This window comes from Mauremys reevesii, linkage group 7 (assembly GCF_016161935.1).
Source record: "Mauremys reevesii isolate NIE-2019 linkage group 7, ASM1616193v1, whole genome shotgun sequence".
NCBI classification, from domain to species: Eukaryota; Metazoa; Chordata; order Testudines; family Geoemydidae; genus Mauremys; species Mauremys reevesii.
The window spans coordinates 118,838,617-118,860,888 of NC_052629.1; the positions used below are offsets into that span (position 1 = coordinate 118,838,617).

General features: G+C 44.5%; 1 protein-coding gene across 3 annotated transcripts in view; it reads right to left on the minus strand.

The window, feature by feature from the left end:
- Nucleotides 1–22,272, minus strand: part of LOC120369527 (monocarboxylate transporter 2-like) — a 59,367-nt gene that overhangs the window by 29,493 nt on the left and 7,602 nt on the right. Inside the window, exons 1-2 of one of the 3 annotated variants that reach the window (XM_039482957.1) lie at nucleotides 15,470–15,547; nucleotides 12,854–13,113 (exon numbers count right to left, since the gene is read on the minus strand). The exons of 1 other annotated variant lie outside the window; for it this stretch is intronic. In XM_039482957.1, the coding sequence (XP_039338891.1) occupies nucleotides 12,854–13,070 (217 nt within the window). In that variant the 5' untranslated portion in view covers nucleotides 13,071–13,113; nucleotides 15,470–15,547. Of the gene's footprint in view, nucleotides 1–12,853; nucleotides 13,114–15,469; nucleotides 15,548–22,272 lie in introns of those variants that run through there. One more of the 3 variants, XM_039482958.1, reaches the window with a different exon arrangement.

Below are 22,272 nucleotides of genomic sequence, written 5' to 3' on the forward strand. Positions count from 1 at the left end.
TACATGCTTCTCTTTATTTATGGGAGTAGAGCCATTGAACTCAATGGGTGTAAAGTGAAGTACGTGTTTAAGTGCTGACAGGATTGGGACCTTAGATCCTGGGAAGTATTATAAATGTTATAAATGCTAAACGGAATCAAGGTCCAGAAAAAAACTACTTGTTACGGAAAGGCAACAGAATGAGAAGTCATGGGAACAATACTGAAAAATGATTATTTATAATTATTTCTACTGCTGTGGGACTTAGGAGCCCCAGTCTCGGACCAGGGTCCCGTTGTGATAGGTGTTGTACAAACACTGAACAAAAAGATCATCCCTGATCTGGCCAGTTTACATCTAAGTAGAACAACATAGTTTTTTTTCCCCAGCAACTGGGAGGCTGGCCTGCAGCCACCATCTCATCATTCCAGTCCCTCCCTAGACGTCGCATCTTCAGAGATGGCCACAAGAAGCGAGGCGATAATCACAGTTATTTTTACATATACGATACAAAAAAATCTTTGTCATTAAACCAGCACTATGTAATTGAACACATCTCTATAGTGAGTCACCAGGTGATGATATTCCTGTAAATACTGACCTTCCTTCTCTCATCCACTCCCCACTCCGCTCCGTTGTTACCCTCAACTTGATACTAAATGCCTAAACCTAGTGCTTGATTCTCCATCACGTCCCTTTTGCCAGAATTTACAACTGCCCGAAGTGAGTGCAAATTATTAGCAGTATTACGGTGGCGCCAAGAGACTCCTTAACTCACTGTGCTAAACCTGTCCCTGCAAACACACAGACATGACAGACAGAGGGCACAAGGGGAAACAGAGGCATCACGTGGCACTGCAGATCAGTGGCAGGGCCAGGAACAGAAGCCAGGTGCAGGACCATGGAGAATCAATTCCATTGATTATAAACTGCTCAGCGCAGGGGTCATGCATTTCTTTTTGCTGATGTAGAGCACCGGGCTTGGCTTAATCATAATTAGACTTGGCAGAATTTGATTTTTATTTGTTTATAACAGAGAATATCAATGTTTATTGTTAAGCATTTTTTCCAATTTTTATTGATTTCAAGTTTCATGGCTGCGCAAACTTGTAGATTTTAAGCATTTTTTTTAATTATCAATTTAAATTTTCACACTTGTAGGAAATTATGGGCAGGGTGAAACAGTAACTATTTAATGACAGTAGACATTCAGTTTCAAAAAGTTTTAGCCTTATAATCATTCAAACACAGATTGTCAACATCCCATGTCAAAATATATAGTAAATATTCTTAAATCAACCTCTAATAAATTCTCAAATAGCATTTTTCTTACTTTGCCTGTCTGTAAATTTCTATTATCATGGATGGAAATATTTTTTCCATCGATTTGTATGTGTTCAGTGAAATTGACATTTTCCAACATTTACTGATTGCACAAACAACTCTAATTCACATCTATCAGTGACAGTATTATGGGAAAGATTGGAGATAGGCCAGAAATAGGCATTACAAGCATGTAACAGTGAGTACCAAAGAGCTGAGTACTAATGCTGCCCAGGGCTTACAGTCATCGATATACCCTGAAGTGGTGGTTTTGGCCAAGATCCTCAAAGGTATTAACTGCCTAATTCATAGACACTTTGTCTCTATTTAGACTAAGTTATATAGAACCCTGGGCCCCAATCCTGAACCCACTAGTATCTTTACTAACATGAGTGGTCCCATTGGTTTCCCATGAGCAGAATTACATGCATAAGCGGTTGCAGAATCAGAGCAGTGAACTGTTTCCGGGGAAGGCAATGCAAGAGTTGCAGCACTGCTGCAGCTGTCCAACCTCAATGAAGCTAGACTAAACATGCTGGTAACAGACCCCCGCTTGAGCAGAATGCCTGCTAAAATAATTGCAGTTTGAAGGAAACATTTCTTGAACTGGACCACATACCATGTGTTTCTCCCTTTGAACAGATCTGCATTTAAGTGGGGAGTTGAAAAGAGAGATGAAAATACCCATATTCAGTAGGGTCATTGTAAAATGTTAACAAGCAGCGTGATCTAATGGATAAAGCTTGGGACCTTCGGAGTTGTAACCTGATGTGCTGAGTGTCCCTGAGCAAGTAACATACCCTTTCTGATTTTCCATCTGTAATGAGGAAAATACTATTTACCTTTGGCATAGGGGCATCCTGAGGACTGATATTTGTACAGTGATTTGAAAGGTCTACAGCCCATTGAAGCTGATGGAATGATTTCAATCACTATTGAATCAGGCCTAAAGTTACCTTTGCGTCTGATCCCACAGTCTTCACTTCACTGGGAGTTTCGTCTGAGTTTGCAGAATCAGGCCCATTATCCATAATGCCTTATGTACTTGCATGTCCTGTCTATACCCAGCATTGTAATGTATAGTCTTAGCAGCATAATGCAATGGAACTATACAATTCGGGATTAAAATGTGCAAGGTCAATTGTTGACTTTCAACTTCCCAAGTCCAATACAAGCCCAGCCTTGCCGTTGGTAGCAGATGCTGTATTAAGCATTTACAAGCTTTGCGAGAGAAAAAAAAAAATCAATAGAGGGGATCTCCAGAATTAGATCCTCTGCCTTTTTCATCCAATTTCAAATTGATAAATAATAAATAATGACAGTAATAAACACTGTCTGGCTCAGGGATCACAGTTTTATTCAAAAACAAATCACAATTTCTTTGGAGTTTTCAGATGCTGGCTTGTATGTTCCTGTACGTCAAAACATTCAGACAGCGATTCTCAAAACAGTAGCATAAATATTAGTATGTGGACATTGCCTTGATTGTCCTTCGGTGTATTTATTAATTGTAGTAAAGTAGCAGCAAAAGGCTCTAACAGAGACCAAGATCTCATTGTGCAAGGTGCTGTGCAAACACACAGTAAAGCCCTCTTGTGGTTTTGCTCTCTACTCACCATTAAGAGTCTGAGGAAACCACACGGACACAGCTAGGGTCCAAATAATTGTAATTACAAACATACATGGCCTACCTACATATACACCCTGCTGCTCTCTTAGGTTCTGGTGGCTTCTGCAATAGAAGACAGAGAGGAATCCCTAACTATTTAAAGGGATACTACCCAATTCCTATAAACTACAGACACACATAGTGTACAATCCAAACAGACAAAGGAATGAGTAGTATTCCCATTTTACAGATGGGGAGATCAGGGCACACAGAGATTAAACAGCCTCCCAAGGATTTTGCAGCAGAGCTAGGAATCAAATCCAAGTCTCTTAAGTGGCTCCTCTGTGTCTTAACCCCACAACCAACCTCCCTGTCATGGCATCCCTGAAGACACTGTTTCCATTAAGAGCCATATCCTATCACTTTGCTCATTTGTTTCATGACATTTGTGTCTGTGCTTCGCAGGGGCAAACACCTGCACAAATTCTAATGCATTCTAACAGTGAGCCCCAACAGGTGTGGTAGATGCAAATAGTAATACTTTGCATACATACAATACCTAGCTGTCATATATTGCTTTTCATCTATAGATTTCATAGTGGCACTGACCTAGTAAAGTGCTTGCTCCATTTTGAAGATGAGGAAACTGAGGCACAGAGCGGGGAAGTGACTTGTCCAAGATCACTCAGCAGGCCTGTGACAGAGCCAGGAATTGAACCCAGGTCTATTGAATCCCAATCCAGAGCTCTCAATTGAACTATTTAAAAGACAAGTGGAAGTGCTGGTGGACATGCCGCACGAGCCTTCAGGTTTCAGCGGAGAGCGCATTTTGCCCCTTCTGCACGCTTTGCCTACGGGCATGATGAGCCTATTTAGTGAGAAATTGCACCAACTGCCCCAATAGGTATTTTTAACAGATTGTTTGGCCAGCGGGAACCAGACCCCTCTTGTGATTTTGGCTGAGAATGGCTACTCTGATAGACCCCCGCGTTGCAGAGCAATGGCCTCTCTCAAATGTAACAGTGAAAGGATGGAGCACCGTTCCAGCAAGGATCGTCAGGTTTGTTAGAAACCACATTGCTTGACGTAAGGCTTCCAAAACAGCTTTAATCCTCAAAGGGAGGATGGTCCAGTGATAGGCAAGCCGGACAGTCCTGTTTTGGAGTAGTTTGTTCCTTGTCTGGCACCAGTATTCTGCATGGAGGACGCACTGTATCAGGCACAGAGGTCACGCAGACGCGGCAGTGCAGCAAACTCTTCAAAATGGCATCCTCCGTGTGGCTTGACCTTGCACCTTCCAAAATGGACCAGAATGTCCGGTATTCTGGGGATGCGTCAGTGGCCACCCTATCCAGTGGTTAGGCTGCTAGCCTGGGACTCTGGAGACCTTCATTCAGTTCCTTCTTCTGTAGACCTCCTGTGTGACTTTGGACAAGTAATGAGGCCCGGATCCTCAAAGACATTTAGGCACCTCAGTTTCCCATCTGCAAAACAGGGATAAAACTTGGCCTGTGCTATGCAGGAGGCCAGATTAGATGTTCATAATGGTCTCTTCTGGCCTTAAAAATCTATGAAAAAATACCAGCAGTTGGTTAACTAGTAGTGTTAGAGAGGTGCCATGGGAGGAACAGGTATGGAGACTGAACTACCCACTCTCTGGATCAGGCCAGTGGAAGGCCAACTGTCTCTTTGGTGCCTGTTCTGTGGCTAGAAAAGAGGTCTGCGAAGGACAGACCAAATTCTACACTCTCTAGGCCTGTCAATCGAGACCCAGCAGTACAATGGGCATAATCATGCAGGATATTGAGTGCCCTCAACTCCCACTGACCGCAGGGTGTTCAGAATCTGCTCAGCATTTTGCAGCCTTCACCCCTGGATTCAGGACTAAAAGGCCCCTCCTAGTCTTTGAGTCCAGGCCCTGCTATTGCAGGCAATCCCTTCACAGAATCCCATTCATAAGCGTATCGAGTTCCATCTTAAAACAAGGTAGGTTGTTTGCCTCCCTGAATACACATTAAGGAAAATGTAAATTGTTTATAGTGATTAAACACAAGTATTCCATTTCTTCAATCTTATTTCCCAAAACCAGAGCAGCTTTGATATTATGGGCCAGCCCCTCAGCTGCTATAAATCAGCAGTGCTCCACTGAAGTCAACAGATCTACACCGATTTCCACCAGCTGCGGGTCTGGCTTGGTGTATGAAAGAAGTACCAGAAAACAAGCTCTTTCTGACTCATTTGTGAAATGCAGACAGACAGCATGGCATAATGTAAGCAGCGAAAGAACATCCTTATAATGAGGATCATATCAAGACAATGAGGATCAGCAGGCAGAGGAAGTCTGAAAATAAAGGCTATTATTAATCAGAACATCAGAGTCTCCATATTTTGTTGAAACATACAGGGTTAGTTCCTCAACTGGTGAAGAATTGACTTCAGTGGAGCTATGCTGGTTTCCAGCATCCCACCCCAATGCCTTTCAATCTGCTGTACAGTTATTTCGCTCTGTCAGACTTAGAAACCCACTTAAAGACGTCTTTCTCAAGCAGTGCTACCACTTCTTTCTTCATCAGGACACGAGCAGGCACGCAGTCAAGCCAGTAATCAAGCATATTCTTTTGTTATCAGCCCTGCAGGATTAAGAGTAATCCCGTAAAGGAAAGTTGCCCAGAAAAGGTCCCAGAGGAGGACCCTGACCCATCAATGAACTGAGATGAACAAACAGCACTGACTGTTGACTTTGAACAAGGCTTTTGATCTACATGGCTGGATCCCAAATTACTGCATTTGGCCCTTTTGCTGCTGTACAAGAGAGCCAACTTTGGGTTATCATACATATGGGGCTGCACTGGCGTGGGGGTTGGAATAGAGCCCTACCGTTGGGTAAGTCTTGTGCCTTGATTTCATTGCTAAATGGCTGATTGTTGAGATGTGAAACCAGTCACTTGTCTCACTTCCCTCAAGGCACAGTATGGCCATATACTCTTTTTCATGCTAACACCAGCCGGATAAGCTAGTTGAATTCTGTTTCACAGTAGTCAGTTACAACATATTTACCCTGGCATCCAGGCAAGGTTACTCCCTATCTATTTCAGACTGTTTTGTTTTACAACACCACATCCACACACACCCCAGGTTCGCCCCATGTTTCAAGCAGGATGAATATATGACCAAGGCTTGCAAAAGGGACCAATGATTTTGGGGTCCCAACTTGAGACACTGTGAAGGGGCCTGATTTTCAGAAAGTTCTAAGCACCCGCCCTCTGAAAACCAGGTCTCTTTAAAAGGGTCTCAAGTTGAGTGCCCAAATATACAGGTTTGGTTTTGTTGTTGGTGGGGTTTTTTGGGGGGGGAGGGGTCTTCTTTCAGCATACTGAAGATATTAGAGGGGGCAAATGAGGATCAGATGTTGGACCATCAGCCAGCTGAGCAATCCCTGTCAGGAGGTTGACGCCATTGGTAGATCTTTGGGTCAGATGGGCCAGGTCCTCTGTGCTGGAAAGGCCATGACAAGGAATGCCCTTGAACCTTGGCATTCTGTCAAAGGAGCGTTATTGCCTTTCATTTCTGTTTCTTGGTCTGAGTCAACCACAACGACTCAATGAGGTGAAAAGAGCAGATCATAAAAAGATATTAAACTTTCGTGAATCTTCATTTAGGCTAAATGAATATTTGGAGACCAGTTACTTCTTCCTACAGTGTATATTAGTATGGCACTAGGCTCAATTATAGAAATTACAACAAGATAGATTTGATTATATATAGTATAACGTGACCCAATGGCTGGAAGCTAAAAATAGAGAAATTCAGACTGGAAATAAGGCATAAATTTTTAACACAAAAGTAATTAAACAACTGAACGACTAAGGGTCGTGGTGGATTCTCCATCACTGACAATTTTTAAATCAAGATTGACTGTTTTTCTAAAAAATCTGCTCTAGGAATTATTTCTGGGAAGTTCTCTGGCCTGTGTTATACAGGGGTCAGACTAGATGATCACAATGGTGGTCCCTTCTGGGCTTGGGATCTATGAATTTATTATTCCATTTGAGTTCATATTTCATGCCCACCAGTGCAATATCTAGTCACCTGTCATGGCTTGGTTTTCTCCTGGTTTGGAAATAGAATTACTTAAAGTTCTCCAGGGAGGACAGGATACCGTTATTGGTCAGAAAAATAATATGCACTGATGCCATCATTTGGTATTATTTAGAGAAGACCCTGAACCACAGAGCACAGATCGAAATCCAGACACAAACTTCTCCAAAGCTCAGGGCGGTTGCAGTCTGGAGTTCTGATTTTTGAGGCACTGCTAGCCATGACAGCTTGAGAATCTAGCTCTGGGTTCCATCTCTTGCATCGGTAACTTCAGCACGTTACAAGGTTTTTGTTCTGTTTGCTGGTTGAAACATATTGAAATTAGAAAGTCTGATGACATTTTCATCAAAATTTTAACAAGACCGAAAAACAACAGGTTTCATTTTTGTGAAAATTATATTTTTTAAACCAGCTCTAGTAAAGAACATATATAAAAAAGCTTATGTTCTTACTTTATTATTTCAATTAAAAAAACAAAGTTACAAAACCTGATGTCAACTACCTTGCATTGTAAAACAGGTTTTATTATATTGCCTTGCAGACAATTGCAATAGCTGCTTTAGCAGAACAAAACTCTGAAAACTCATATAAACTGGTGCCCTGTTCCTTTAATGACATCTTCTAAATCACTCAAGCTGTTTATGTCAGCCCGCTCTAGTGTTAAATGCCCAGTCAATCACATTAGATGTGTTAAATACACTCTGGGGCAAGTGTGCTTCAAATGTTTAATGTTCTGTAAACTCCCAAGGCTAACTTGTCTGCAGTCACTAAGCAATTTGGCATCACCAACTTGAGGAAAACTGAAACAAACATAAACCCAATGCAGGAATGGAGAAGGGGAGCAGAGGACAAATAAATGTGCATAATTCTAAACGATTGCATGGCAAAGGTGAAGGGATCATACAGCTGCTCCAAAGATGGATCCCTATGCATTCTCTGACCTTCTGTTACAATTGTGGTAGCAATTCATATGTGGTAACATTTAAGATCCTTTCAAAGGGACAATTAGCTAATTAGGATAAAATGCCTTCCATGCCAATGTCCTATTTAAAAGCATATACTCTATTTTAGCCCTATTGTTTTGAACAACGTAAAAGCCAGAAGAAAATGAATTACAACGTAGGAACATGGGAATTGCCAGACTGTATCTAACCCAGCATCTTTTCTGCAACAGTTGCCAATACCATGTGTCAGAGGAGTGAATTAAGCAGTTATGGAATAATCTACCCCAAAGGAAAGTTCCTTTCTGATACTTCAGTGGTTAGACTGACCCCTGAAGCGTGAGGGTCTATATCCCTCCCAGAACTTGTTTCTGGTTTAATACTTATGATTCTAACTGGGTATTTTCATTAACCAAATAAATATACATGCCCTTTTTAATCCTGCTAAACTCTTGACCTCAATTGTTATCTTGCGGCAGTGAGTTCCACAGCTAACCACATACCTAACATTCCCCAACCACCTAATCGAGCCTCCATCTCCACAGTGTGGAGGTCCCCACAGTAGCACTTCCACTGGATGTGTGGTGATGTCAGGGCCCGAAACGTGGGCTGCCTAACCTAGTGGTTGGAATCAGGAGCAGCATCAGAATGGTGGTCACACCAAGAGTGAAAGCTGGAATCAGCAACTGGGCTCAGGGCGTGGTGATAGGAACAGAGACGAGGTGTGGTGGAAGGAACAAAGAACAGGGCAAGACAGCAAGAACAAGGAGCAGAAACCAGGCGAGGAGGCAGCAACTTGGTCTCAGAGGTCTAGGCAGCAACAGGCCTAGTGACTAGTTGCTCAGACAAGGGATGGGACAGAAACAGGAAGCTTTGCACCCGGTGATGCTCAATCAGCAGTCTGCTGTTAGTCATCTGACCCGGCGGAGTCAGCCTGTGCACTGCTGGTAGTGGGATATTAGCAGCAGTTTGTTCAGTGGCAGAGAGGATAAGGCTCCCATTCGGCGGGTTCAAGATGTGTGCTACCTGACAGAAGGAGTACTGCAGAAAAGGATCTGGGGGCTCTAAAGGGTTACAAACTAAATATGAGTCAACAATTTAATACCATTGCAAAAATAAGCAAACATAATTCTGGGATGTGTTAGCAGGAGTGTTGTAAGCACGACACGAGAAGTAATGTTTCCGCTCTACTCTGTGCTGATAACTGGAGTATTGTGTCCAGTTCTGGGCACCAAACCTTGGGAAAGATGTGGACAAACTGGACAAAGTCCAGAGGAGAACCATAAAAATGATTAAAGGTCTAGAAAACGTGACCCATGAGGAAAGAATGAATGAAAAAAATGGGTTTGTTTAATCTGGAGACGAGATGACTGAGCGGGGACTTGATAACAGTCTTCAAGTACGTAAAAGGTTGTTATAAAGAGAAGGGTGAGAAATTGTGCCCACTGACAATGGGACAAGAAGCAATGGGCTTAAAATGCAGCAAGGACTATTTAGGTTACACATTAGAAAAAACTTCCAAACTGTCAGGGTAGTCAAGCATTGGAACAAATTACCTAGGGAAGTTGTGGAATCTCCATCACCGAAGGTTTTTTAAAAACAGGTTAGACAAACACCTGTCAGGGGTGTTCTAGATAATATCTTGTCCTGCCTCAGTGCAGGGGACTGGACCAGATAACCTAGCAACATCTCTTCCAGTCCTACATTTCTATGATTATTTATCAATATCAATGCAAAAGGATTAAATGCATAGCAAATAATGAGCTTCAAGGGGAGCAAAGGAACCTCTCACAGCACTCCCCAGTCCCTGCCAAGCCATGCATTTCATTATGGGGAGACTACTGTGATGAGGGAGAAGGGGGTTGGGCAGGGTAGCTATGCCTGGGGTTGGTGGGACAGAGCTTATGTTGCCAAACTACTGCATAAACATCACCCCGAGCACTGACCTTTCAAAAATTATACATCCTTCCTGTGGGCCTGCATGCTTCTGAGCACTCCTCTGAGGTGAGGAGAGCCCGACACGCCCACGGAAGGATGTGCTCAGGTCCTTGCAAGGCTGGGCTCTATGGGACTGACCCAAGGGAGTCCATTGAAAGACTCCCATTGATTTCTTGAATCAAGCACTAGGTCAACAAATACAAACCCAAGAGCATTCCACATAGGTTAGGGGTTTGTTACAGGAGTGGGTGGGTGAGATTCTGTGGCCTGCATTGTGCAGGAGGTCAGACTAGATGATCATAATGGTCCCTTCTGACCTTAAAGTCTATGAGTCTATGTGTATGCCTTTAACCTTTCCAGAGTGCATTACTCCACGAGGGAGGAAAACTGTATTCATTTTATTTTAAAAGCATGCAAAAAAAATGGGAGTAACCTCCTGGAATTCCGATTCAGGACTGACATGCCGTTACATTAGTTTAATCAAAGACTGTCTAGGTTGTTCACAGTCTGTTACAATGGAAGTAGCAAAAAGTGAGAGCTACCCAATATGCTCTGTTTTGTGAGCTGATGAGGGTGACTAGCTATTGCTATTGTATTACAGAACTTACAACCTGTCACAACAAACGATAAGCTACAATTCAGAGGACTGCTTCATGTATTGCTCTGCCCAATGTTCGGCTTTGCCTGAACCCCACAGCCAGTTATCTGATACTCAGCCCGCTACTCCAATTGACTTCCAATGGGCATTAGATCAAGGCCTTAGACATTTGGCAATGCTACTCCCAAAGACATTAATGCCTTTGCTGTACAGGCCAAATTGCTTCACAGTTGCCATCTTGATTGGGACAAGTTACCTGCCGAGGCCAAAACAAGGAAAAACATTTCCAGCACGCTGTCAAAGCAGGCATCCTGTGTCTCCTTCATGCTTGGGATTTAAAGTGGGGCAGGCTTTCACTGGCTCCTATTGAGGGAACTCAGCAGGTGCTTTATCGACGGCAGAGCGTGTCAAAGTCCAAGTTCCTGCCAATAAAGGGCCAGAAGTGATGTAAAATTTGCTCTGGGTATCTAAAGCTAGACAAAACATGAGGTCAAACAGGTTGTTCCCATAGCATGTAGCAAGCAGAAAACGATCTCGGTATCATGTACGCCGCAAATCGGGGCAAAGGTAAACGGTGTAATGATAAAGGATGACACCCAAAACATCACACGCGCCAGGAAAACCCTGCACGTTCCATCAGACTGAGCAGAAAACGTGCCAGACTGCACTGCCATAGAACAGAAGAGCGCAGTTTCGAGGGTGCATTGAGCAACACTGCTAAACCCCACACATCCTGCGCCCTCTACCAGCAGGACGATCCCTCAGGCCAGTCACCTGCAGACACCTGAGGCCGCTGGGCATGGCAGGAACTTGGTGCCTGGGGCTAATATTTTTTAGGGCCAGGTTGGAGTCCCACGTCCCATGTTCCTCGACTCAGTTTGATATTTTCCTGCATTGACATACTTGGTTTTTGCTCATTTCTTTCAGTCTTTTTGCACTTCTAGCATTACAGCCCCACTTTTCCCCATCCCTGCCCACGCAGCCCAAATCCCCCCACAGCCGCACTCCCCTCTCACTACCCCACTCCACCTATGTTCTCTCTCTCTCTCTCACACACACACCCCATGCTACACCCAGGCTCTCTCCTGCCTTCCCCGCCCCGAGTCCCCAAATATTGCACCTGTTCACACAGGCCATAGGATGTTGAGGATGAAAGCTCTGAATGGCGGCCATGGGGGACAATGGGAAGCTAATGGACGTTAATGTTGATAACTGGCCATGTGACTTACCTATCCATACCGATATCTACTTATTTAACAAAACAGGGAATTTCCCCCAAACAAACACTTGGCTGGGTCAGAGTTACGGTTGCTCAACTGCAAATTCTACAAAGACAATCACTAAAGGTCAAGCAGATCTATAATCACCATAGCTAAGCTCTTAGACTGCAACATTTAAAAGTCTTAGAACAAGACATAAAATAAATACCACAATGCTTTATAAAAGGGTACAATTTTCAAAAGCACCTATCTGACTTCAGAGGCAAAGGCGTATTTTCAAGAGGGACAGAGTCACTTCTGAGTATAGGCCCCAGAGCACCCACAGAAAAAAATTGGTGAGGTCCCGCCCTGCCCCGCCCCCCTGCTCCCGCTCACCTCCACCTCCGCCTCCTCCACGAGCGCGCCGTCGCATCCTGCTTCTTGCCGCGATTCGCAGCATGCTGGGGGAAGAGGTGGGGCCAGGGCGGGGATTTGGGGAAGGGATCCAATAGGAGCAGGGACGGGGTGGAGTTAGGGTGGGGATTTTGGGGACGGGGTTGGAATAGGGGCAGGGAAAGGGTGGAGTAGGGCAGGGCCAGGGACGGGGAAAGGGGTGCGGGGGCACAGGCACCCACCAGCACCGGAGAAAGTTGGCGCCTATGCTTCCGAGCCCATTTGAACGTGAATGGGATTCAGGCTCCGAAGCACCCAATGGCAAGAATTTCAAAGGTTACATAGGCACTTAAAGATGCAGAAAGACACCTAGCAAGATTTTCAAAGCTGCCCAATTAGATTAGGTGCCTGACTTCCATTGAAATCTGAGTTAGGTGCCTAATATAAGTGCTTATAAACCCCATTAAGCACCCATCTGCATCTTTAGGCACCTAAATACCTTTGAAAATCTGTCCCTAAATCACTTTTGACACTGGCATTTAGGCTCTCAAGTCACATTTTGAATTTTTTACTCGAAGCAGCATCTTAAACATGATCTGTGCAACACAAGATTTTTGATTTCATTACCCAAGTACAGCTTTCTAAACGATGCAAGATACTCCAACGCACACATGAATAGAGTGCAATCAGAATCTACAGTTTCTTTAATCTGTAGGTACCTGTATTCCCTCATTAGAAGAAAACAAAAACAACTGGGTATTTCTGATGTACTCACCTCCACCATAGGTAGTGGCCAACATAATTGAAGACACCCATGCAATCTCACTGTAGGATGTGCCAAAGAAATCCTGGATTTCTTTGAAGAAGATTGCTATGGCTTTAGGAAAAGCATATGAAAATCCAATGGAAATGAATGCTCCAAATACTACTGCCCAGCCCCAGCCCCCGTCAGGAGGGGTGTAGGCTAGGTGTGTGTTAGCTGGAGGCGACATGGCCAGGCTAAATTAAAGCCCAGAAAGCACTCCTCTGGAAGCCCTGAAAAACAAAGTGTACACACGCAAAATTAGTCCTTGGGCAAGTTCTCCACAACCAGTTCTCTCTCGCTCGCTCGCTCGCTCACTATCTCTCAGTGGTAAGGGTTTGGAAAATTTGCAGCTGCTGAAGCAGAGTCAATAGAAATTTCAAACACTGCTTTAGAAAAACACAGCTCCTAGGTAAATGGCATGGTAGGTTATGGTGCTTCAGTGCAGAGGATAGCAGCTCATTCTAAATCTACTTGCACCCTGGCCTAGTGACTCAGCCTGCCCGACTCGCTTTTATCTACCGAACAATGAGATACCAGGGATCTCCATAATTATTCTTTTGAGGTGGCTATTACTTAAGAATAAGTCTAAGATTTTGTTACGGAGGTTACAGAAGTCATGGAATCCATGACTTCCAGAGACTCTGTGACATTTTCCACTGCAGCTGCCTGGGGGACACAGAGCTCCCAGCCGTGGGCCCGCAGCTCTGAGCTGCCACAGGCAGCGCCGGAGGGGCAGGCGGCAGGAGAAATCCCTGTGCTCTCAGCCAGTGTGGGTAGCCCCGGGAGCCCCAGCAGCGGTGAATGCTGGACCCTCCTCCCTGCCCATTTTGTCAGTTACTTCTAGTAGAAGTCAGGGACAGGTCACGGGCTTCCCTGAATTTTTATTTATTGCCCGTGACCTGTCCGTAACTTTTACTAAAAATGTCCCTGACAAAATCTTAGCTTTACTTAAGAATAACAGCCCAAATTTTGACCATTTCCACATCCCTTTGCAGCTCCAGTGGCTTCAACTGGCTCACTCTGGGATGCAACTCCAGGAAAAATTCATTCTGTCTGTAACGTTCCCCTCTTTTGGAAAGAACAGAATTCTATCACTGTATCTCCTTCCTACAGCTGTGTGTGTTCAAGGAAAACCTGAACCCCCCAATCACCACCACCACACACACAAGCAGGAAAAGGCAGAAAGTGGCTGCTTGAAAATGCAGCCAGGAGCACAAAGACAGCGTGACTGCTACCATCTGTGGGAACATGCACTCAACACATACATGCACAATCATGCACACAGACTACACATAGGACATGCGCATACACACAGAAAACAGCTGGGGCAAATCAGACCAAAGGATTCTTAATCAAGGACCCTGTTATGTGCAATGCACATGCCCAAAGAACACAATATGTATCCACTGAGAACACACTTGCATATGCAAAGAATACGTCTGCATTCAAAGAATGAATATGCACATAGAACACACAGCACACGCATATGGAATACACATACACACCCAGCACACAGGCCAACATTGTGAATGCACATGGATACACAGAAACAATACAAGAAACATGCATATATAGCATGCAGATGATATGTGACATAGGCACATGGCACACAGATTACATCAGATACACTGGCTTATAGCATACACAGGACTCATATGCATATGGCACAGCAATAATGCATGAAGCACACGGCCATATGGAACACAGACGGTACACAGGCTACATAGATACGTGGCAAACACACTGGGCTCACACACATGGCACTGTACAAAGAGTGTACACACACAGGTACATCCATATAGCACCATTATAATACATGAAGCTCACATGCATGTGGCACACACAGGGTACACAAGAAACAAGCACGTTACTGCATCTAGCACACACAAGTAGGCAGATGCATGCAGCACACAGGTTGCACATAGGGTGCGCACACTGGCACATGCATATGGCACACAGGTGACACAAAGCGCACACACAGGCACATGCATGTAGCACAGGCTGCACACAGACTGCACATAGAAGCACATGCATGTGGCACACAGGCCGCACATAAGACTGCACAAGCAGGCACATGCATATGGCACACAGGTGACGCAGAGCGCACATGCAGGCACATGCATATGGCACACAGGTGACGCAGAGTGCACATGCAGGCACATGCATGTAGCACACAGGCCGCACACAGAGCACACACACAGGCACCTGCATGCAGCACACAGGCTGCACATGCAAGCACATGCATGTAGCACACAGAACACACACACGGGCAATGCATGTGGCACACAGGCTGCACACAGCGCACATGCATGTAGCACACAGACTGCACACACAGGCACAGGCATGTGGCACACAGGTGACGCAGCGCACACACAGGCATGTGGCACACAGGCGGTGCAGAGGGCACACGCAGACACACATGCATGTGCCATGTGGCACACAGACTGGGCAGGCAGGCCACAGCCAGGCACTTACACGTGGCACCCCCGCCACCAGCTCAGCTCCCCAGCAAGCTCCCAGCGCCCCCCAGCTGGAAACACCCGAGACAGGCGATTGCCGGGGCCCCGCGCCGGGCCGGCCACTCACCTGCGCGCTGAGCCTGGCACTGCGCGGGCAGCGGCGGCGGGAAAGCGGAAAAACTCAATGCAACCAGCGCCGGGGGGGGGGGGGTAAAAAACCCGCGAGGGCGGGGCCGGGGCTGGCTCCAGACCCGGGGGGAGCCCAGGCAGGAGGGGGTTAACAGTGACTCCCTGCCCCTGGGACAAGTCTCCCCCAGCCCCACCCCAGGAGCAGCAGCTGATCAGCCCCCCCACCCCCCAGTGTCCCGCCCTGCCTTTGCACGGGGCTGCAAATCCCACCCCCAGCCCGCGCGCGCCTCTTGCAGCCACGCAGGGGTGCAGGCCGGGGGCGGCGGGGGGGGGGGGCTGGCTTTGGAGAGGCGGTGCAAACGTGCCAGCTGTTGCATCAGTTTCCTTGCACGCGCTGAGAGTGACCCTGGCTCCCCTTTGCTCCCGGGCAGGACCGGCGCTGAAGGGAAGCACCCTCCGCACAGCCCGACACTTCAAAGGGAGCTTTGCAGAACCGGCAACAAACTTCGCGCCTTGGTTTGAAACTGCCGGGCCGCAGCCGGATGCGCCCCCGCCAAGGGTTCTGCAGGGCGAACCGGGCACATGGGATGGGGGGGTCCTGGTGCATTGTGAAAATAAAACACTGATCTGCTCTGAAAAGCGAGAACCCCCCCTGGAAGGGGCACTGCCCAGTGCCACTCGCCGGGCATCGCCTTACCCGGGTTACCAGGTTCCCCCACCCACCCAGGAGTAGAACTGTGCAGGGGGCGGGGAACAGCAGATGCTTTTTGTTTTGTTTCCTTTCAATGTGTTTCCCGGCTTGGTTTCATGCGGATGGGTCCGGGTGTGTTGCACTCGTGTGCGTCCTACCAGTTTTGCTTTCTAGTTCTCGTGCCCCAGAGCCCAAGGCTGCAGTGTACCGACTGCAGAACCTGCAAGGCCGCTTCCAAATTCAAACTACAAGCTGTTTATGCAATGATCAAAAAAAAAAAGTAAAGGCATTTATCTTACTAGTGGAGTGGGGGCCGCACAACTTTTAAAAAAAAGGTTACAAACGTTTTGAAAATTTTGCCAAAGAAAAGATTTGAAGCACAAAATAATCGGTCTTTGAATATAAGCTATTTTCCACTTATTTTTAATATATTCTATGTAGCTATTTAAGTTCTTTTATGTATAAAAGCAAACCTAAATGCCTAAACGGTGGGCCAAAATGTGACTGATCATGTCCCGTTTCCCCCCCACCTCTTACAGTGGCGGCTCCAGGCACCAGCGCTCCAAACGTGTGCCGGGGGCGCCCTGACGGTCTCTGCAAGGGCGGCAGTCAGGCACCCTTTGGCGGATCTCTTGCAGGCAAGCCACCGAATCCGCGGGACTGGTGGACCTCCTGCAAGCACGCCACCGAAGGCAGCCTGCCTGCCGTGCTTGGGGCAACAAAAAAGCTAGAGCCACCCCTGACCCCATAGGTGCTGGAACTAAGGGTGCTGCTCTTAGTTCCAGCTCAAAGTGGTTTCCATTATATACAGGATTTACAATTTGCTTCAATGGCATCCCCACTATAAAAATTGTTCCAGCAGCCTTGCTCCACCCCAGTTTCTAGGACACCCAAGTCTCCACTCACCTGATACATCCTAAATTGCCCTAATAAACATTGTAAAATGCAAAACAATCATGAACCAAAGAGCATTTGGGTCTTTTGTGGTGTTTGTTTAATATTCTTTTATGCCCTCTGGTCTGCATAATCTTTAAAGCATACAAATAAATGTTATTTCTGAATGATTATGAAATCTGAGATTAAACTGAAAACCTCGGACCTTGGAAGATATGAGAATTTATAGAAAGTTTAAAATATTTATCACAAAATCCTGGATATTCTTTTCTATGCACAAAAAGGTGTAGATTTGAAAAATACCACATAAGGGAGAATTGCTTAACATTAAGTACAAACAATGTATCATAACATTTAACAGTTTGGTTAAAATAGATCTGATAAGGTAAATGTAGAAATGGTTTAGTAGATTTGTTAAATAGTATCTCTTCACTTGTGTAGCCTATAGGACTAAGCTGCTTGCTTGTGTATCCTATCTATATCTATATCTATAGAGATATCTTTTCTTAGAGTTTAAGTATTTGGTTTATTGTAATAGGTTTATAGATTTATATTAAAGTAAGTTTGGCTGTAATGGAAGAGAGCTACAGGCCAGATCCTGTATGTTAAGCTAAAGCACAGTTAGCGTCTCTCTCTCCTGTGCCCTTTTACCCAGAAAAGCAAAGTTGACCTTTTATCTTGTTTTTCCTATACCCAAATAAAGTGCCTACATCTAGGTCTAAGACCTTTATCTAGACCAGTAGACAATGAAGAATGGCATGGGGGGGGGGGGTTCAATGTTGTACCCACAGACTTAACAAGTATGCCACATGAGACTAATGTGTGTACATAGCTGTCATCAATATGCACATACATAGCCTATGGGGTAAGTGTACCCGAACATTTCTGTGGGTGAGGAATGAAATTTGGACATAAGAGGAAGGATTTCTGGCATTTGCCCTATAAAAAGGTGACCCACCTCAATAGAGCTCTCTCCATTCTTACTGACGTCAGTTCTATTCTTCCTTATTCTATTTCTACTCTATTTCTCTCTATCTATCTAGTCTATCTATCTATGATGGCTACTACTATTAGTAGGCTACAGGGCCGCCCAGAGGATTCAGGAGGCCTGGGGTTGGCCCCCGCCACCGAATTGCCGCCGAAGACCCATCACTTCAGCGGTGGGTCCCAGGGTGGAAGGACCCCTCGCCGCGGGTCTTCGGAGCACTTCGGCAGTGGGTCCCGGAGCAGAAGGACCCCCCACCGCCAAATTGCCACCAAAGACCCGGAGCGGAAGAAGCTCGGGGGGCCCGGGCCCCGCGAGAGTTTTCCGGGCCCCCCGGAGTGAGTGAAGGACCCTGCTCCAGGGGCCCCAAAAAACTCTCATGGGGCCCCCTGCGGGGCCTGGGGAAAATTGCCCCAATTGCCCCCCCCCCCCCCCCCGAGTGGCCCTGGTAGGCTATACTTGTTCTTCTTAAACTTTAAGTTTCTAGGGAACTAGGCTAAGCTTGGTTTCCCTAAGTTTTATTCTTAGTTTTATTAGGTTTTGATTTTAAGTTTAAGTTAGTCAAGTAAACCCTAATTTAGTTTTGATAGCTCTTAGCATTAGATTTCTTCCAAGCCCTGCATCCCTCACTCAAGAATTGAGAAACCTGAACTGCAAGGCTTGTCGTGTGTCTCTTACCACCAGGTTATCAAGGAAGGGTGTGAGTATATTAACCAAAGCTTTGTTGCATATAATACTATATTATCATATGTATCTTTTGAATAGCAGTAATGCCATTGTAATGTTGTAACTCTGGTTATTTTACCATTTACTTACTATTATTGATTTTAATAAAAAGTCTTTAAGGCTCTAGCTGTCTGAGTGTGAGCTTCATGTCATACCCCTGAGGGTCCTTTGTAAATTCTGTGGAGCCTGATTCAGGACAAGAACTTTTATCTTCCGATCAAACAAATTGGCAAGCCTGAAACCCATACTATTAATATTGATGGTTATAGTTATTAATATTAATAAATTAAAATTAAATAAAAAGTAAGTTAATAAATTAAATTCCCATATTATCCAAATTAATATTATCAGTACACCCTAAATCAGGCTACACTTGTTTGTGCAAAAAGATAATTTTTTTCTGTTAAGCAGGTAACATCTCCTTTAACACTAATTTCCTTCTCATAAAACTGCATAGTATTGCTTTTAATCTAGAAATCTCATATTACAAATGCATGTATGTGTAATATAACAGCATATCACTTACATTTTGTTGTATCTCACCATGTTTATGCACAGCAGCTTGCTGTGTAATACATCATTATATTTAAATTCCTGCATATCCAAATTTTCTTTATAAAACTTATTGGTAACAATTTAACAAGTTGCCAGTAAATTACAGTTGCCTCCTCACACCTGTATTTAGTCCAACTTTGCCTCTTCTATTCTGGTTTATATAAGGGCCTGATTCAAAGCCCTTTGAGATCAATAAAAAGCCCTTTAGGCCCCATCTACCACCTTTGGGATAAGGCAGCTATTTCTGAACCACTCCAAACTTTATGGAAGTTCACATCCAGATCTGAGTTTTGCAACTAGTCCCTCTTTGTATAACACACTGAATCAAAACCCATCTCCAAACCAGAGACATTTTAATTGGGATTTGGAGACATGCAGATACAGTTATCAATCTCAACTTGGTGACGCAAGCCAATCTCTACTTTCAGGAATCTGGGCCCATACAATGTTTATCAGGATAAACAGAACCCAAAATCATCTTCGGGGCTTGTAGAATAGCATCCTGTTGTGATTATTTTTTGACATAATGTGATGATGTTATGCAGTATCATGTTGTGCAGTGACATGCTAACATATCACAACATGGTAGATAATACAGACAGGGCAAGTCTCCTTTCTAAGGGGCAGAAGAACCACACAGCCTGGTTGCCATACATGTTCTCATAGCCATAATGCAATATTTTCCCCTCCGTACTTTGAAGAAGTGGTTTTTTACCCACGAAAGCTTATGCCCAAATAAATCTGTTAGTCTTTAAGGTGCCACCAGACTCCTCATTGTTTTTATAAAGCAAGAGGGACACTGTATTTATGGAACATTTAGTATTAGGGAGTATATTTTTCCAGCATGAAAGAAATTCATGTACGTAATTTCTTGCATCTAGATTGTGCATGTACCACATCCTGATGGTAACCTAGATAGGCCTAACTTCTTTAGGCACCTCCACTGGGATCTTAATCTGGTTTTCCCGAATGACTAACACCTCTCATTGGAGAGAAGGTTCTTTTCATACCCTGCTATACTCCTTTTGTTCTTCTGTGTTCTGAGGCTTTGGTCCTTCCATGCAAAAATCAGCCCTGTAGGCTCAGCAGGAAATCCAGCCAGAGTCCTCAGAGCCAATGGTCAGGTATTGTCCCTTAACAGCTCTTGCGCTTGCTGAGGGGTGGCTTTATCTTTTCATTCCTGGTTGTTTTTCCAGCCAGCCTTATATTGAGGTAACCTAATGTATTCATATAGTAAACATCCCGATAACCAGGCCAACATACCACATTGATAAATTATCACAGGGCAGCTCCAAATCCATCACAGTTATAACCTGCCTTTTCAAGAGAGCCTGGTGATTTTGATTTTAAAAAGATATCTCATTTAAAGGGGCCTGATTGTCAAAAAAGGCTAAGAACCCACCCTCTGGAAATCCGATCTCTTTAGGTGTCTCAAGCTGAGCACCCAAAACCACTACTTTTGAAAATGTAGCCCTATACTTGCACTAATATCTTATAATTAATCCACTTAATGTGCATTGTTCTGTTGCATACAAGCAGATTTACAGCTGTTTAAAACAGTAAAAAATTCCATTCATAAAGACTTCTTTTGGCCTGAGTATGTATATCTTTATAATGCCACTAATCAATCAAAGAAAGCTTTTATTTTCTTTTAGTTACATTAGTAAAGTCATGGGGAGGAATGCTGTCCATGCATTTCACAGGAAGCATGGTCATTAGAGTCCAAAGGGAAAACCCAACCATACATGAGTGCAAGAACTAATGTGAATCAATAGAGTCAATGTTTCCTTAGACCAGTATTTAAGCCAGAGCTTTCATGTGCCACTGAATTCTCACAAGGGTTGAAGGTTATCTGACAATTAGAAAATTACCTTAAATCCCTGAACCAGTCCAAGTTCTTTACTCACTGATCTCCATAGAAACAATTTATTATCCTTACATAACAAACCAGGTTGTTTTTTTTATTGGTTTTACTATATAGAGCCAATGTGCAAGATGGCAAGATAGATTACACTATGCTGAGTAATCACTTGCATCTGAGATATCAACTTCAGTTCAAGGCAAATGCTTGGTAGTTCAACCTGGCCAACAGGGTGAAATTCCCCATAAACTGTAACGTCAGTGGAATCCAGATCCTTTTTCTCATCCAACAATTCCAATAATGTCCTCAGTGTGACCTTATTTTGGGATTACCTGGTACATTTGAAAATGGTTATGTGTGTTTAGAGTTCTTACAATATTCTTAATTTCGCTCAAGGGATCAGTACATATTACTGTGGATTATTGTTCGACAACGGTTTTTAATTCCATAAAGTCCTTTGCACTAGATCTAAAACAGATGCAATCATTACATTCAAGCTTGAAGATGTATCAATAGTTTCTCTCAATAGCCATAGCAGAACTCATGGCAGTATTAGCTTTATCCTCTTTTGACCAGGACTTTGGATTTCCTCATCACTGAGCATGACTAAACAAAGTTAACACAAAATGCCTTCCAAGAGCATTTAGCCACAGGCCCTCCAGCCCTTAGGGATATATTAGCACTAATAGTTGCAAGTTAGGAGTTTTAATTAAATGAAAACTTACTTATTCAGTTCCCAGTGCTGTGATCTAGTGAGAAGCCAGCAATAAAGAAGACTGCAAAAGAATGGGCCACCATTGTTCATAGCCATGCTCTGAATCTAGAGTGACCAGATGCTAAGTGGAAAATATCGGGACTGCCGCGGGGGGGGGGGTGCTTTTTTAATTGTTACACTCACCCGTCTGGGTCTTTGGCAGCAGGTAATAAACCTTGCCACCAAAGACAGAAGCACCCACCGCCGAAATGCTGCCGAAGACCGTCAGCGACTGAAGGACCTGCCGCCGGACTGCCGCCGAAGACCCAGACAAGTGAGTGTAAAAAAAAAAAAAAGTCTGAAACATACTATCGGGGCAAATGGCGTCCCGACTG